The 15,781-nt window shown below is 34.2% G+C and overlaps 1 protein-coding gene and 1 pseudogene across 1 annotated transcript; one reads left to right on the top strand and one right to left on the bottom strand.

Annotated features, from left to right (window-relative positions):
• Positions 1-330: 330 nt before the first annotated feature.
• LOC120136253 lies at positions 331-9,071 on the top strand (annotated as a pseudogene).
• Positions 9,072-9,431: 360 nt separating this feature from the next.
• On the bottom strand, positions 9,432-13,274 carry LOC120136252 (serine/threonine-protein kinase STY13-like). The gene is made up of 6 exons (XM_039152347.1): positions 12,848-13,274; positions 11,231-11,352; positions 10,639-10,835; positions 10,325-10,499; positions 9,960-10,094; positions 9,432-9,705 (listed from the first exon to the last, which is right to left on the bottom strand). Exons 1-6 carry the CDS (start codon positions 13,149-13,151, stop codon positions 9,499-9,501), a joined length of 1,140 nt encoding a protein of 379 aa, XP_039008278.1. The 5' UTR covers positions 13,152-13,274; the 3' UTR covers positions 9,432-9,498.
• Between the last annotated feature and the right edge of the window lie 2,507 nt (positions 13,275-15,781).

The following is a 15,781-nucleotide window of genomic DNA, read 5'->3' as shown; positions in this document are numbered from 1 at the left end:
ATATGAGATCAAACGACCGTTAGTTTTAAAAGTCAATGGTGATGACAAACGACGATGACTATTTTAAATATTTTTAAATTTAATAATGAAAAATATGATTTTATTAATTTTTTAAAATTATATTTAAATTTATTAATATTTAAAAAAGGCCATGTTATAAATAATAATAATAAAATAATAGAGAATGATAAAAAATGTTAAATTTATAAAATGTAGTGTGTAAATTAGAAAAATTAAAAATATAACAAGTGAAATAGGAGAGAATAAAATACAGTAAATGAGTAAATGTGTAATTTACCCAAAAAAAATAAACCTAAGTTTAACCCTACCCGTACCATTAATTCTTTATCCATTGCTGCCTTTTCCCTCGCAGCCGCTTCCCACTCCTTTTATTGGCGGCGGAAGCATCGCCGACGGCCGATCTTCCCTCTTTCTTCATAGACGGACTTCAAAAAACACTCTCACTGTAAATCACCGTGCTTTTAAAATAGGTGTATATAAACTCTCGTCCGATTCTGCTGCCGCCGACATCGGAGTCTTCACTGACGATGGCTTCCTCTTAACAGTTGTGGACATGATCGAATAGTTTCTTTCAATTCACCAACTCTAAGGCATTAAACGATTCATAGAACGTTGTTTTGGTGAAGCGCACTGTTCTGCAATGGAGGCAGTGGCATATGCTTCCGTTACGAGCTTCGCTACAAAATCATTACCGTTTTCTTCTTTATCACAATCATCTATCATAAACCTCCCCCAAATCTGTTACAAAAATACTCTAAAATCAAGATCTCTTAAAAAACTTGTAATCTGCGCTTCATCTGGTTCCAGTTCTGGTACCTCCTTTAATGAACCTGGTCCTAGTTATAGTTCTCCATTTGGAATTCTTATTTTATAATTTTCTGTTTGGTTTTCTTTTAGGTTCAGTTGTAACGTTGCTTGATTATGGAGCTGGAAATGTTAGGAGTGTAAGGAATGCGAGTCGGTATCTTGGCTTTGAGATAGAGGATGTAAGTCATTTTAGTTTACTTTTCCTTTTCTTTAATTGATTAGTAATTTTGTTCATTGAAAAGTTTTATGACTTTATTCAGATTGAATAAGTGTTTACATCCAATTTTGCAAGAGCGGCATTTCAGTTTAGGATAAGAATCTGATGTAAACTTTTTATTAGATATAGCAAGCATGTTTCTTTTTAATAGTTTTTCGCTTCTTCAGTTTTCTTTAAGTACTCATGTTCTATAATAACACATGTTCAGACATAGATATGGGATATGATTGCCCATATGGGGCACCTATCTTATGTCCAAGTAAAATATGTGTATACTTTCATAACTGCAAAATATTGTTAATTGTTTCCGCAAAAAGAAATTCCATAGGTAGTTTCTGTTATAGTGTTCATTTTTACTTTGCTTGAAGTATGTGGATTGGTGGCATAGTTTTAAGGATGTTATGATCTGTATCATTTTATGTTTAATTGCGTTTCAATGAAGTATGCTTTGTAAGTAATAATGTGTTATTTCTTTGGAATTCAATTGAAGGTGCGAACTCCAAAAGACATTTTGAATGGAGATTGCCTTATCTTTCCTGGTGTTGGGGCATTTGCTTGAGCCATGGATGTATTGACCAAGACCAGGTATTAGTTTTTATGACCTTTTTTTTAATAAAAATAATTATTTCGAGCTGTTTCGTTTTGGTCATTTGAACATACTTTTAGAACTATTTTTGTATACATGGATTTTTTATATGGAATGGTGGAAGAACTAATATTAGAACTTAGTTTTTTTATGATAATTGAGAAGGTTCTGTAGTAACTATAAATTATTTTAATTAGAGGAATATAGTGACTCAGAGGTCAAATCTGATTGGATGATCCTTGAGCTTTCGAAAATTGTTTGGCGAACCATATGTCTTTCTATTGATTTGCCAAATGGCTTGCAAAACATCACTTAGTCTATTTATCACCACTAATAAAAGTTGAAGAAACATTATAATGATATGCCACTTTGTAACTGTCTGAAAATTTTCCTTACAATCTTTTTAATGATAGCTAATTATTTCTTTTGTTTAGCTCAAAATTTAACTCCTTAGTTAAAATTATCAGTTTGGAAGTTTTCATTTGTATTTTACTGCAGGATGGTTGAAGCACTATGTACCTACATAAAAATGATTGTCCATTTCTAGGCATTTGTTTGGGACTTCAACTACTTTTTGACTCCAGTGAAGAAAATGGATCAGGTTAATTTTAAAACAACTCCAATTTTGTTGTAAATATTTGAAAGACCTTTACATATGATATTAATGATTAGGACTTGATAGTATTTCTTCTCTTGTAGAAAATATGCATAACTTTTTTTCTGAATGCATGTAATGTTAGATTATGTGATTTATTGAGCATCTTTCTTTTGGTGGTTTATCTATTATTATTTTTTTATTTTATACATAAATATTTATTGATAACTTAAAGAATAGGTTTAGCATAGGAGGAAGAAGGAATTGGCAGGAGAAAAAGGAAAAACAATTAGTCTTCATTCTGCCAACAAAGAAAATTTTGTTTCTTTTATAGTTTTTAACTTTTCAACTTGACTCCATGGTGCAATTGTTTCAGTGAATGGTCTCGGCTTGATACCTGGTGTGGTTGGGCGGTTCAACTCTTCAAATGGTTTTAGAGTACCCCATATTGGCTGGAACGCTTTGCAAGTTGCTAAAGACTGAAATTTTGGATGACGTCGGAGGCCACCATGTCTACTTTGTTCACTCTTATCGTGCCATGCCAGTATGCTCTTCCTTGTATACCTTGTAATTATTTTGTAACATTTGCTCATTAGTGCTCCGAATGCAAAAGCCTCCAATAAGCATAACTTGTGCTCTTTGGTAATCTATTTTCTGATTTTTTGGTAGTCAGATGATAACAAAGATTGGGTTTCATCTACATGCAATTATGGTGATGATTTTATAGGATCTATTAGAAGGGGAAATGTGCATGCAGTTCAATTCCATCCAGAGAAGAGTGGAGGCAAGAAATTTGAGCTCTTAGTAGTTATTTTTGTCCTTCACATGTTTCAAGTTTCAAATTTTGCAAGTTTCTGCTCGTTGGCATGGGGATGGCTTGTTCACATGCATATCTCTATTTAGAATTGTTTCTCTCTAATTTTGTCATCTCAGTTCTCTGTGTCCGTGAAAGAGAACATTAATAATGATAAAAATAAGATTTACGATATCAAGTATCAACTTGAGTACACGAAGATCATCAAAAGCAGAATTGCTAGGGTGTTTGTCCTGGCTTACACAGTGGGTCCATCCATATTCTTTTTCAACGTATTATTTTTTCTGTCTGATTGATAAACAAGTATCTTTGTAGATTAGCATAATATTATTTCTTTTCGGAGAAAATGTCAGACATAAGAGCTTACCTGTTCCTTTACAATTGACTACATCGATAAAATTGTTTCAGATGTTGGTCTTTCTGTATTGAGAAGGTTCCTAAATCCAAAGTCACCGTCTGCGAAGGTAGTCTTCGTATCCTTAGTTTAGTTCATCTAGTAACTTTTATCAGTTTTTCTTTATCCATTTAACGATCTGAATGATTTGCTTGACTCAGAAGCCTACTCAGGGACAGACTTCAAAACTTGCTAAGAGTGTAATAGTTTATGAAACCCGAATTATTTTGGATGTTATTCTTGATTTTATTTTTTTATGCACTACTTGTCTTTTAGATAGTAATTACATAGCCCTAAATGAGTACATTAATAACTTTGTGGTTCATATGCCTCATAGCTGAGTGATATTATTTCATTCACGTAATTGCTTGTCTTGATGTAAGGACAAATGATAAAGGGGATCTTGTTGTAACCAAAGGAGACCAGTATGATGTAAGAGAGCAAACAAAAGAGAATGAGGTGAGTCAGAGGTCATTCATTGCTCTAATTCCGTGATCTTAGTTTTGGATTGCTGAATGCCTAAACCAAATTTTAATTTTGCCTATCAATGCATCACGAATTCACGATATCATACATGACAAAAGTGGATGTTCCCTTAGATATGAGAGGATATTGGAATAGAATTATGCTTGCTTTTTTTTCTTCTTGATCTCCTATATTCTAATACTTGGATTTGGATGCTGTTTTAATTCGTCAAAAACTTCTATAGGTGAGAAACCTTGGTAAGCCAGTAGAGCTTGCTGGACAGTATTACAAAGATGGGGCCGAAGAGGTATGCTTATGGCTTGGAGGTTGTTTATGTTGCAATATCAGGAATTATTTAACCTCTGCAGAGTTTCTTTTATGCCTTGAATTATTGATTTATTTTGTACTTCAAATTTCAGGTCAGTTTTTTGAACATTACTGGATTCCAAAACTTCCCATTAGGCGATTTACCAATGTTGCAGGTTTTTGACATTTAATTATAAACATATTTCAGCATGGCATTTTTAATTTATTCTTTATCTTTGAATACTATGTGTATATTTATGAATTTAAATGCATTGCAGGTGTTAAGGAGCACATCAGAAAATGTTTTTGTCCCACTAACAGTTGGAGGTGGTATATGAGATTTTACTGATGCAAATGGGAGGTATACCGCTGTTTTATACTATGATCTGGTTTTGGTATCTCTTACTACTAAGATTTGATTTCTGTTCAAATGATTTGTTAGGCATTCCCTGATTCTGCAGTTCTCAGTGGTCTTTTTGTATTTACCTGACACAATTTTGTAGTAAGTTTATCATAGATGTATATTCAATATTGCTTTTTCAGGTACTATTCTAGTTTGGAAGTTGCTTCAGAGTATTTTAGGTCTGGGGCTGATAAGATATCCATTGGAAGTGATGCAGTTTATGTGGCAGAGGAGTATATAAAAACCAAAGTGTGCAATATGACCATTAATACTTGTAATATGTGGAGTTGAGATGTTTATGCACATGCGTATTTATAATTCCTAATAGTTCTGTAAATGCTTCTTTCAGGTAAAGACAGGAAAGAGCAGCTTAAAACGATTTTCTAAAGTTTATGGAAACCAGGTGATCCCTATTCTTGTTTTTGATGTGTAGATGCCCGCAATCATATGTATGTATCCATATATATTTTATTAATCTTCCATGGGCTGATTTTGAAGTTCGTCCTGCTTGTTTATTGATATTTACTATAAAATGATACAAAGAAGTATTTTAGAGGAAAAAATGTTAAAGAACAAAAGGAACTGACAAATTTTTGATGGTCGATAGTTGTGTTGGACTTGGGTGTGTATGTTGGACACATGCTCTTGTCAAACACGACATGTTTGATTTTTTCCATGCATTTAGGAGGTCATATCCTCATACCTATGTGTAGATATACTTCGAGCACATGTGTTGCAAGAAAAATTATGATCATTGTTTTTTACCCATCCGACCGGTGTCAGTTTTGTTGCTAATTTTTGCCATTACATGTTGTAATTGAAATTTTGATTTATCATTTTGGCCACTTGATCATATTTGCAGTATGAATATTGAACTTTTTATGAGTTGATTTAATGTTTATTTGACAGGCAGTGGTTGTAAGCATTGATCCTCGTAGAGTGCCTGTTAAATGTCCTAATGATGTGCAGTTCAAGACTAAACGGGTCACAAAACCAGGTAAATAGATATTTTACTTTTATTTACCATTCATCTGAAATTTACATTTTGTCCACGGAAAATTCTGCTGCGTGTGAACAAGAGAGAATATCTCTGATGACATTGTCTGAGAAAGTTCACAAGAATGATTAGAACGTGTCTTTTTGGTGTCAGGTCCAAACGGAGAAGAATATGTTTGGTATCAGTGTACGGTAGGGTTCTCTTTGCTTTCTGCACTTTTGCATTATCTGTGATAAAGCGTTTATCTGCAAAGCTTTTTAAACTAATGGTATGCGTTAAGTCATATAAGTAGTTCTTATTCAAAGCAAGCAACTACCTCTCGTAAAAGCAAAAAAGAACTCATTGAATACTGAATTCCCTCCAACAAATATTAATCAGTCACAAGACTAACAACCAATCTAAAAGCACACTTAATGCCTATGACCCAAATGCATCCAGCATACAGGGCAAAAATTCTTCTTAGATAATGTGGTGGGGAAAAAGATCGACTCATTTAGGGTGTTGGGAAAAGTATTTGCTGAGATAGTGTGAATGATACAATGTTGGTAGGAAGACATACGGAAGACACGGTGTCTTTGGAAAGATGAATGGAAGACACTACGTCTTCCCTGGGATGTGCATGTAGTTGGAACGCCAAGCCTGACAGAGTAGCAATCCAAAAGATGCCGAGTGGTCTAGGCGTCTTCCCAAAGACGCCAAGTAATCTGCGCGTCTTCCTATTTTCACTGTAGCAAACATCCTATTTCAGCAAATATTTCCCCCAACACCCTACATGAACCGATCTTTTCTCCCAACACATTATCTAAGGAATTTTGTCAGCATCCATTCATGTCATCCCAATTATATATGTTCACAGATCAATGGGCAATCCTTGGCTTAAGTAGTTTTTTTATTTTCTTTGCTTCCGGAAAATCTAAAGACAGTGTATGGGTTTTTAAAGATGAGAGAAGTAGCCAAACGTCGGATTTAGATGGGAAAGAAAATGCACGTGGAGAGGCATCAGATCTCGTCGAGAATGGAGAACATATGTTATTCAGACCCAAGGATTAATGTCTAGTATGGATGTGTCTAACACGTGTATGCTTTATTTATTCTATGTTTTCCCTTTCATTTGGAACTCTCACCATTATACCCATGTTCAAATATATATTAGACACCTTCAGAAAAAATAAAGCGTCGGAGTAACATAGTGAAGAACGAAGAGAGCTGGGAGAAAGGGATAATAATAAACAATGGGGGCATACGTATTAAAAGCTTGTGACCATTATATAAATTTCCTGAAATTTAGATAAAATCTAAATGTGCAAACATATCTAAAAAACCATGGTAGGAAAAGGCAATTAGCTTGAAGGTGCAGATTAAATAATGCGATGCTACAAGGAACAATAGCATAAGGGAGCACTAATTTCTATAGTTCAAGTGCAAGTTAAAGTACGCTAATATAAAAAAAAAATCAAATTACTGAATGATATCTCGCAAAGCTCAACATGCAAATCTTCCTTGCTATTTCGTACTGCACTTAAAAAGTGATAATATTTCCTTGAATCAAAGTAGTCACTGCATTCATTAACCACCATACGGCCTTCTAAAATTATACTCCCCAATCCCATTATTTTTATACCATGTTGATCAAGCACATAGTTTTATGAGATAAGTTTGATTACATGTTAAGTTATATAAAATGAGAGCAACGACAAAATTACTCCTAAAAATTGATTGATAGGTTTAATAGATTTATTTTGATAAGTGAAAAAGAATGTGACAAGTAAGGGTAAAAAAGAAAATACAAGTGTGTTATTTGTTAATTTTTCCAACAGTAAAATTTGAATGGAAAATTTTAAAAATCAAAATGGGCAAATTTAGTGGGATAGAGTGAGTTTCATTTTGCACAGTAACTGTAGCAACCCTAATCCTGTCACATTAGTACGGAATGTTTAGCTGCTTAGTGTATTTATGAATAATAGGTAATGATTAAATGTCCATTGCTTTGCTGTTTGTATGTCAGAAGTCTTCAGTTTTTGCATATCTTGAATGGGCTTTATGTTCCTAAGGTTAATGGTGGACGAGAAGGTCGACCAATTGGAGCTTATGAGGTTGCAAAAATTGTCAAAGAACTGGGAGCTGGAGAAATACTATTGAACTGCATCGATTGTGATGGTATAAACGATTTCCTCATCGCTCATAATTCCCCTTCATAAGTAGTTGTTAATAGCACGACGTTAAGATTTCAGATTATCCAGTGTTGTTAAGTGTGTCTAGGCGCTAGAACTCTTGCATTGCTTTAGGCGCTAGAACTCTTGCATTGCTTTAGGCGCTAGAACTCTTGCATTGCTTTCGGCGCTAGAACTCTTGCATTGCTTTCGGCGCTAGTCTTAGTGAAGTAAAGCACAATATATATATATGTGTGTGTGTTTATGCGCGTCAATATAACGATAATAAACTCTGAAGTGTTTTTCAATCATGCATGCTTGATTGAGTTTGATACTATTCCCTTCTTGATATTAAAGGTATATCTAAGGAAATAAGTAAAAAATTAAAGAAATTAAAGAGAAGTTCAATCCGGCGGACTTTTTTTATGCCCGTCACCTTACTAAAAAGCATGCTTAGGTGAACTAGGCTTGAGCCTAATCAAATGTTTATTGCCCGAATGGGTCTGTGGCACCTTTGTTCTGTAGTGCGCAGGCACAGACGCTTGAAGCATGCCTTTACAACTTTGCAATAATTGCTCTTTTTGTTTAGAAATCATCAAGAGTCATTTCTTTATATTTACAACTGATGGTCAAGTGCTATTGACAATATCCAGATTATGCCAATCTTCTCTGATAAATAAATTGTTATTTTTGGTTTCTCTCTAGTATTATCAAACGTGTCCATGGTCATCAAAAGTAAAGAAGACTCAATATTATATACTTGTGATTTTGCTATGTAACCTAGTAGAATATTAAGCCTATTCTTCTTTTGTTTGTTTAAATGCCTACTTGCTGACTTTACAGGTCAAGGAAAAGGATTTGATATTGATTTAATAAAGCTGATTTCCGATGCTGTCAGCATCCCTGTAATTGCAAGTAGCGGTGCTGGTGCTGTTGAACACTTCTCGGAGGTATTCATGAAAACAAATGCATCGGCTGCTCTTGCTGCTGGCATTTTCCATAGGAAAGAGGTAATTATTTAATATGTTTTTTTAAGTATCAGTTTTTACCAGCATGATGGATAATTAGATAAATTTAAACTTCAACAATTCTCTGATTTATTGGGTTTTAGGTGCCCATTCAGTCTGTGAAAGCACGCTTATTGAAGGTAGGCATTGAAGTGAGGATGTGATCGAATATGTTATCAAGTTGGTTAGGCCCTCGAAATTTTTGTTCCTAAAATCAGGAGTAAGTGTCGATATGCAAACTTCACATCTTATTTGTTTTTAATGTTTTAATGCATATTTGCTGTTCTGGGATTGATTTGAAAATATTTTTTTTCTTTCAGACATGAGTTAGAATTTTTATTACTGAACCATTAAGATAGTTCAAATACTGGATTCGGATATCTAATACTGCTATCCAAATCAAATTTTAAACATATTTGATATTCAAGAGTATTACCATTTGAATTTTCTCTGAATTCATCTTGGATATATATACGTGTGTGTATGTATATGTATTCTTTATATCGACTTTGTTGCTTGCTGCTGGTATCAACAGAAGGCACCATTATGTCATATGATTAACTGAACCAGACCATGGAGGCCGGATTACTGGAAGTTGGGATGATCTACACCAAAGTTTTCTTACTGAATAATTAAACACCACTATTTCCTCCCTATACATATATTAATAAATTGGAACTATGCCCTGGAAGCTTTCTTTTAATTCAAGTTCAATGTGGGGGTAAGGGTAAAAATATCAAGGTCCCCTATATCTCTGAAAACATAAACAACCCTGAGGTTGATCATGTGGGATCATCCCTCCTCCCTTGGATGTGTCTATACTCTCTAACATCGACACCACCTCATCCATCTCTGGTCGTCTGTCGGGGTTTGCATCCCAGCATCTCTTCATTACATTTGCAAGCGAGCTTGGACAGCAACGAGGTATCTCTGGCCTCAGATTCTGTAGTTTGAAAAGTTGATATTAGATTCAAGTATGTTTAAGTTCTTTTATATATTTAGATGATTGTGTTCTTTCATAACCATATCCGAATACTCTAGAACATAATATACAGTTGGCATAAAGTTTTCTCGGTTTATAGTTGTCTATGGTATTCCGACTCATTTTCTTTAAGTATTTGTGGTCGACATATCCGACATTAACACCTGATATAGGTTTTTGCAGCCGAGAAAATGAATAGGGATAGATAAATTTACCTGGCGGACAACAGCAGATGTGACTTCTGAGAAGCTTAGATCAGGATATGGCATGTCACAGCAGTATATCTCCCACAAACATATACCAAAACTATACACATCGCACTTTCGATTGTAGGGATTGCCATTAAGGACCTGTCTCAATTTCAGATTCATCGAGGTTAGATCATAAGATGTAGACAATGCTTAGAAAAGTCATCAGCATATGATGTCTATTTAACCATAGCTGAATTATCAAATTCTGTCCTCATGAATCTATATTGAAGCAAAAATCTATATGATTAAGGATCATCCATCTTGCCACACTTTATATTGAAGACCCTGCATTTGATAATTCTAGGAAAGCATATAAGCTGTAAATATACCTCTGGTGCCATGTAACCCAGTGTTCCAGTCTCTCCAGTCATGTCGTTAGGGTTCGATGCCTCAAGTCGAGCGACACCGAAATCAGCAATTTTCACAGTACGTGTCTTGTCCAGAAGCATGTTTTCGGTTTTGACATCTCTATGGACAATCTTCTTAGAGTGAAGATAGCTCAACCTAACAAAGTACAGAAAACCGCTAATGTTAGACAATATTCTGGGACAATGTTTCCTACAATTCACATTTCGAGTACAATTCGTATATTCATAGATCAGTAAGAACGAAATAGAGAATCGATCGGGTACTGGAATCTAACCCTCGTGCGAGATCTAGTGCCATTTGAACAACTACTTTAAAGGCAAGCTTCCTCCTCCTATTCTTTATCAGGTAAGATTTGAGTGCACCCCCGGGACAATATTCAACAACAACGCAACAAACATTACTTGGCATGACTATATGACCATTTTCCGTTTGTAAGTTCAGCTCTGATGATCCCACTGTCGCCCCTATGAACTGCATGGGATATTTAACGCACGGATTAAAGAGAAATATAAATTTTGACATGGTAATGGGGATAGTATCACCCGTAAACCCTCGTGGACAAACTCCTAAAGTATTGAATATATATTTGGGTTGTTCTTTTACAAGTGGGTTGGGTTGGGTCGGGTCATATCTTAGCGTCGGATATTGTCCGTGTCTGATAAGGTTATGGATATGCTTAATCGTGTCTAAGTTCTTTAATGTATTTAAAGGATCCTTGAAGGATCATATCTTCGAAGTTATGTTTAAAAATGTGCCTACACTTGTGTTCGACACAGTGTTTCAAGAGAAGAAAAAAGAGTAGTTAGCTGCATTTATTTGATTTCAAGGATGTGAAGAGAACCATGATACAAGATGAGAAAGAATACCTTTGTTACATTAGGATGATCAAGCTTATACCACACAACTACTTCTTGTGTGAAAGCTGCTCTGAGTGAGGCTATTTCAGCCTCTGATCTATGGCCCTCTTCTCCCCAATCAAGAAGTTTAACTAATCAACGATGGAAGAAATAGCCAGTTAGACAATTTAAATGCAAAGATCCCAACGTAACATCTATTTCTACTTTCGAAACACAATGTAACATGAAAAATCAACAGAGAATCATGAAATAAATGCCAAGGTAATTATTCTAATGATCAATCAAAGAACTACCAGTAAGTCCCAAGTATATTCAGCGATGGATGCACCAATTAAGTCCATGTTGATCATAGAAAAATACTTGGGTGTGTTGATGGCAACAAAGGGGGTTATATCAATTATAGACGGGTTATCCCTTCTAATTTGGGTGGAAAGTCGCAGCCGGTGATCGACTAGTAGTGTTGATGATTTAGATATGGATGAAATGTTGGCAAGAGAATGCTTAAAAGTCGAAGAAGAAGAAGTCTTTTTTTTTAAGAAGTCCTTTTTTTGCCTATCATTGTGGTTTATATATTTGACTCTATTTGCATGCTTGTGTTAAGTTTACAGTCATGATTGATATGCATAGGCCAACAGTATATAAATGAAGTCAATAGTTAACAGATTTGGTCATGACAAATTCTTGGGTTTATCAGAGGTCTTATTAAAGCTCTTGTCGAAAATTCTTGATTTCTATCATATTTCTCCTGAGACGATCATAGTAAGATGAAGAAAAAGTTATATTTTCGGAAGTAAAAGTACATCTACGGAAGTATAACAAGGTGGTAATTTAAGGGTAAATACAAGTCGAGGCCTCAACCTGCCCATGACCCTTTATCCGCCTTTGGATGGTATTTTTCTAGTAGAAGAGATGAGATGAGGTGTATCTGGTAGCTTTTCATGATTTCATTGGGACAATCTCTTCTAATTTTCTACCTTTTTATCTCAAAAAAGTTGAGTGCATAGCAACCATAAATATGGACACAGGAATGGTTAGGGAGGGAGAACATGATTTAAGTCACTGCAGGACTGCAACTAACTGCCACCTAAAAAGATAATCTCACGAGTCACGGATTTCCAGAAGTTAGATTTTGATCACAGACTGCTTTGTGAATCAAAATAACAGGAAATCTGTTTACTACAGTACTGAATTTATTTTCCATCTCATGAGCCCAAAAAACTCTGGGGAAACAAACAGAAAGTATGTCAAAGATTGATGTTACTTGTTGCTTAAGAAAGGGGCAATTGTATTAAAAATGGAGGATTCAAATTTGTGGGTTCTTTCCCCCTTTCCCTGCATTTTCTCAACAGCCAAACAAACTGTGAAATTAATTCATTTTGTTTTAACTTGTAAACCAAGGAAGCATGAAGTGATGGCCTTACCTTGAGTTCATAATGCATATCTTTGTAACATTTTTACCATGCGCAGATGGCTTTCACAGAAACCAAAAGATTAACAGAAAAACAAATGAAACCTTAAGTTTATGGATCAACAACTGAGTAAACAGTAATTTCAAGAAAAAATTCATTTTGAAAACAGTAATTTCAACATATCTGGAAGAGGAAATTGAGAGGAACAAGTGCATACCAGCAACATCTTGGCCATCATAAATACCACGGTGCACTGTACCGAACGTACCACGAGCGATGACACCTTTGATGACAAGCTTAGAAGGATCAATTTCCCACTCTTGTCTTCTCATGGTGTTGCTTGGCCTTAGCAGTTCGCCACCTCTGCCGACCCCAACGCTGCCTTCCTCTTTCATACTCTTGCTCTTCTCCAGTGTCCATGCTCTACTATGATGCCTTTGAAGTTGCTCATCCAAGCTCTTCAAATCTATTTGATCTGCTCTTACATAGCATCCTCCACCACCTTCACTTCTCTCCTTCATCTTCTGAATCCCAACTAAAAATTCACAGCTTTGTTCCTAAAGTACCAACAAATAGCAGCAATCTTTGGAAACTTATTCTTAGCTTTTCTTCACTAAAATTCTCTTGTTTGAGCTATTACTGATTCTGGGTCTCTGTTCAAAACAATCTACAAACAATAACTCAATGATAATCTTATATATATATATGGAAATCAAAGGTTGGGTCTTTATTTTGTTTTTGTTAAAGCTCACAAAAAGCCTTGTTGGCAGGGGCATATGGAGTCTGCTGCTTTCTTCTGCTGATTCCATCTTTCTAATTGTACTTGTTTTTGTTTTGGTTTTTTAAAGTATAAACTTATGTGTCAATTGTACCTTTTTCTTTAAATTGTTTTGTTTGGTTGTATTTGTAAGTAAAACCAACTTGCCCCTTTCCAATTTTATTTATGGTATACCAATTTGCCTTTCTTTAATATATTGAATTTGGCGACACCATTTCATTTTACTTGTTTGCACGCTAAATTTTAGAGCTATGTTTTAGAGGTAAATTTAAACTTTAGTAAGAGTAATATCTTGAGATTAATGTACATATTGAATTTTAGTTTAATTGATAATAATATTATTATAATTTAAAGGTAAAAATAATTGAGATCGCTTAGATATATGGATAGTTCTGGATTAAATTGAATTCAATTTTTAATTCATTCAAACTTGATTCGAGAATAAGTTCATTATTTGCACCTAATTTGACCAGTGACTAGGGTTTAAGGGTCTCACTTGACTCGAGACAAATTTGAATTTTGAGGTCAAAATTCGTACCCATTCGACCAATTTAACCTATATATATTATTTATTTTATTAGGTAAAAAGATATAATTAAAAAAATAATAAAGAAATGAGTAATTTTGTAATTATTTTTAAATATATAAATCATAGTTATAATATTTTCTCGGGTTTGATTATATATTTTTACTTTAAACTTGAATATGACCTTACTCGAATCTAATTTTTGAAGAATGAAAAAATCATGACCCAATCAGATCAAAATCCGTCGGGTCCAAGTGCGTAATCTTTTTATTAGAAAATGGCTTAATAAAAAAATAAGTGCATAAACTTTACCTCAAAAATCGATTTGATGCCTAAAGAATTTTTTGCTAAAAATAGGTGTCTAACGTTTTTCCAGTTACTCTTTTAAGTGTCTACCGTTATATTTTTTATTTTTAATAATAAAAATATATATTTTTAAAAAAAGTTTGGTTTATTTATAAAAAATCCCTAAAAATTTAATGAAATTATAAAATAAATTCTAAAAAACTAAAATATCTCATTTCAACCCTCATCATTATCAACCGTCACCGGTCATCTCCGTCCACCATCGTCGCCTAACACTTGGATTTTGATTGAAATTGTACGGTGGTTCGAATGGTGGTGCAGTATGACTTTTAGATGTCGAAGATCGACTGAAATCGACGAAAAACAACGACGGTGACTTAAAACCCAACAAAACTTTAATCGCTTCTATACGAAAACGGTGGCGGTTTACGATGAAAGATCAATGGAAGTTTAATAGGGGGTTGAAGTCGATATTGATGAAGGTGGTGGTGACAATCATGGTTGGACGGCCAACGATTATGAAAGGGGAAAGGGAGAAAAGGGGAGAGGGGAGGCTCATGGGCTGTTTGGGTGTTTGCATTTTTTTTAATAATAAAAAACATTTAAAAAAAATTCTTAAAAATAATAAAAACATGACACATGTCATTTAATAATTAAATTTAATTGTTGTTACTGTTCATGACCTAAAAGTGTTTCGATAAAAACGTTAGATACTTATTTTTAACGAAAAATTCTTTAGGCACTTGACGTTTTTTAAAACATAGTTAGGACACTTATTTTTATATTAAACTTAAGAAAATCGTCTTTAAATTTCCCAAATAGGGTTTGCGTGTCGTGAGCGAAAGAGGAGAAAGCGACCCTCAAAACCGTTATCTTTCCCATGAATTTAACACTAGCGATCTCTAACTGCATGAAGCACGTGAAGTTTTCCACCTTTCTTGACTTAATGCAAAGCAGTGATGCAAACATCAAAAGAAAATAGCTTGTTTTTAAGTTTTTAGAGAGGAGCCTGGAACCAGATGCCCCCCTCCCCCAATTGTTTCACCAATTATCCTCTTTTACTTTCATATATATATATATATATATATATATATCGTCTTCAAGTCAGTAACTGATCCAAGTGGAACATGAGAGGGTTTATGTCTCAAAATTTTAGTTTAATTTAATTTTATATTCTATAAATTTGAATATTAATCAAATTAAATATTATTCATAAATTTTAGTTAAGACGTTGTATATAATTTACCCCCTAAAAATACGTTTTAACTGTGTTTTAGTTGCATGGACCAAACAATCTCAATGGTAAATGAATTATTATTATTCCTTGAGGTCTTTGAGCATCATGAACGTCAGGGGTTGCATGGACCAAATGATGTCAATGGTATATGAATTATTGTTATTCTCTTTGAGAATTATGAATGTAAGGGGTATGAACATTCAATGTTAAATGATTGAGAATGTTTTTTTGAACATATATTACCTTGCATTTACCCATATTAATTAAAAAAAGCTACGTTCTAGTTGGAATAATTGAGAAAATA

Source organism: Hibiscus syriacus, unplaced genomic scaffold, assembly GCF_006381635.1.
Source record: "Hibiscus syriacus cultivar Baekdansim isolate YM2019G1 unplaced genomic scaffold, ASM638163v2 tig00110621_pilon, whole genome shotgun sequence".
Classification (NCBI taxonomy): domain Eukaryota; kingdom Viridiplantae; phylum Streptophyta; class Magnoliopsida; order Malvales; family Malvaceae; genus Hibiscus; species Hibiscus syriacus.
The sequence above is the reverse complement of the archived record's forward strand: the minus strand, read 5'-3'. Positions and strand labels throughout refer to the sequence as shown.

What these genes read in the sequence shown, in the direction of transcription:
- LOC120136252 (XM_039152347.1), bottom strand. Translation starts at nt 13,151, where the DNA reads ATGAAGGAGAGAAGTGAAGGTGGTGGAGGATGCTATGTAAGAGCAGAT. An exon ending in ATCATCCTAATGTAACAAAG is followed by an intron (nt 10,836 to 11,230) that starts GTATTCTTTCTC and finishes TATCCCATGCAG; the next exon opens with TTCATAGGGGCGACAGTGGG. An exon ending in CATCTGCTGTTGTCCGCCAG is followed by an intron (nt 9,706 to 9,959) that starts GTAAATTTATCT and finishes TTCAAACTACAG; the next exon opens with AATCTGAGGCCAGAGATACC.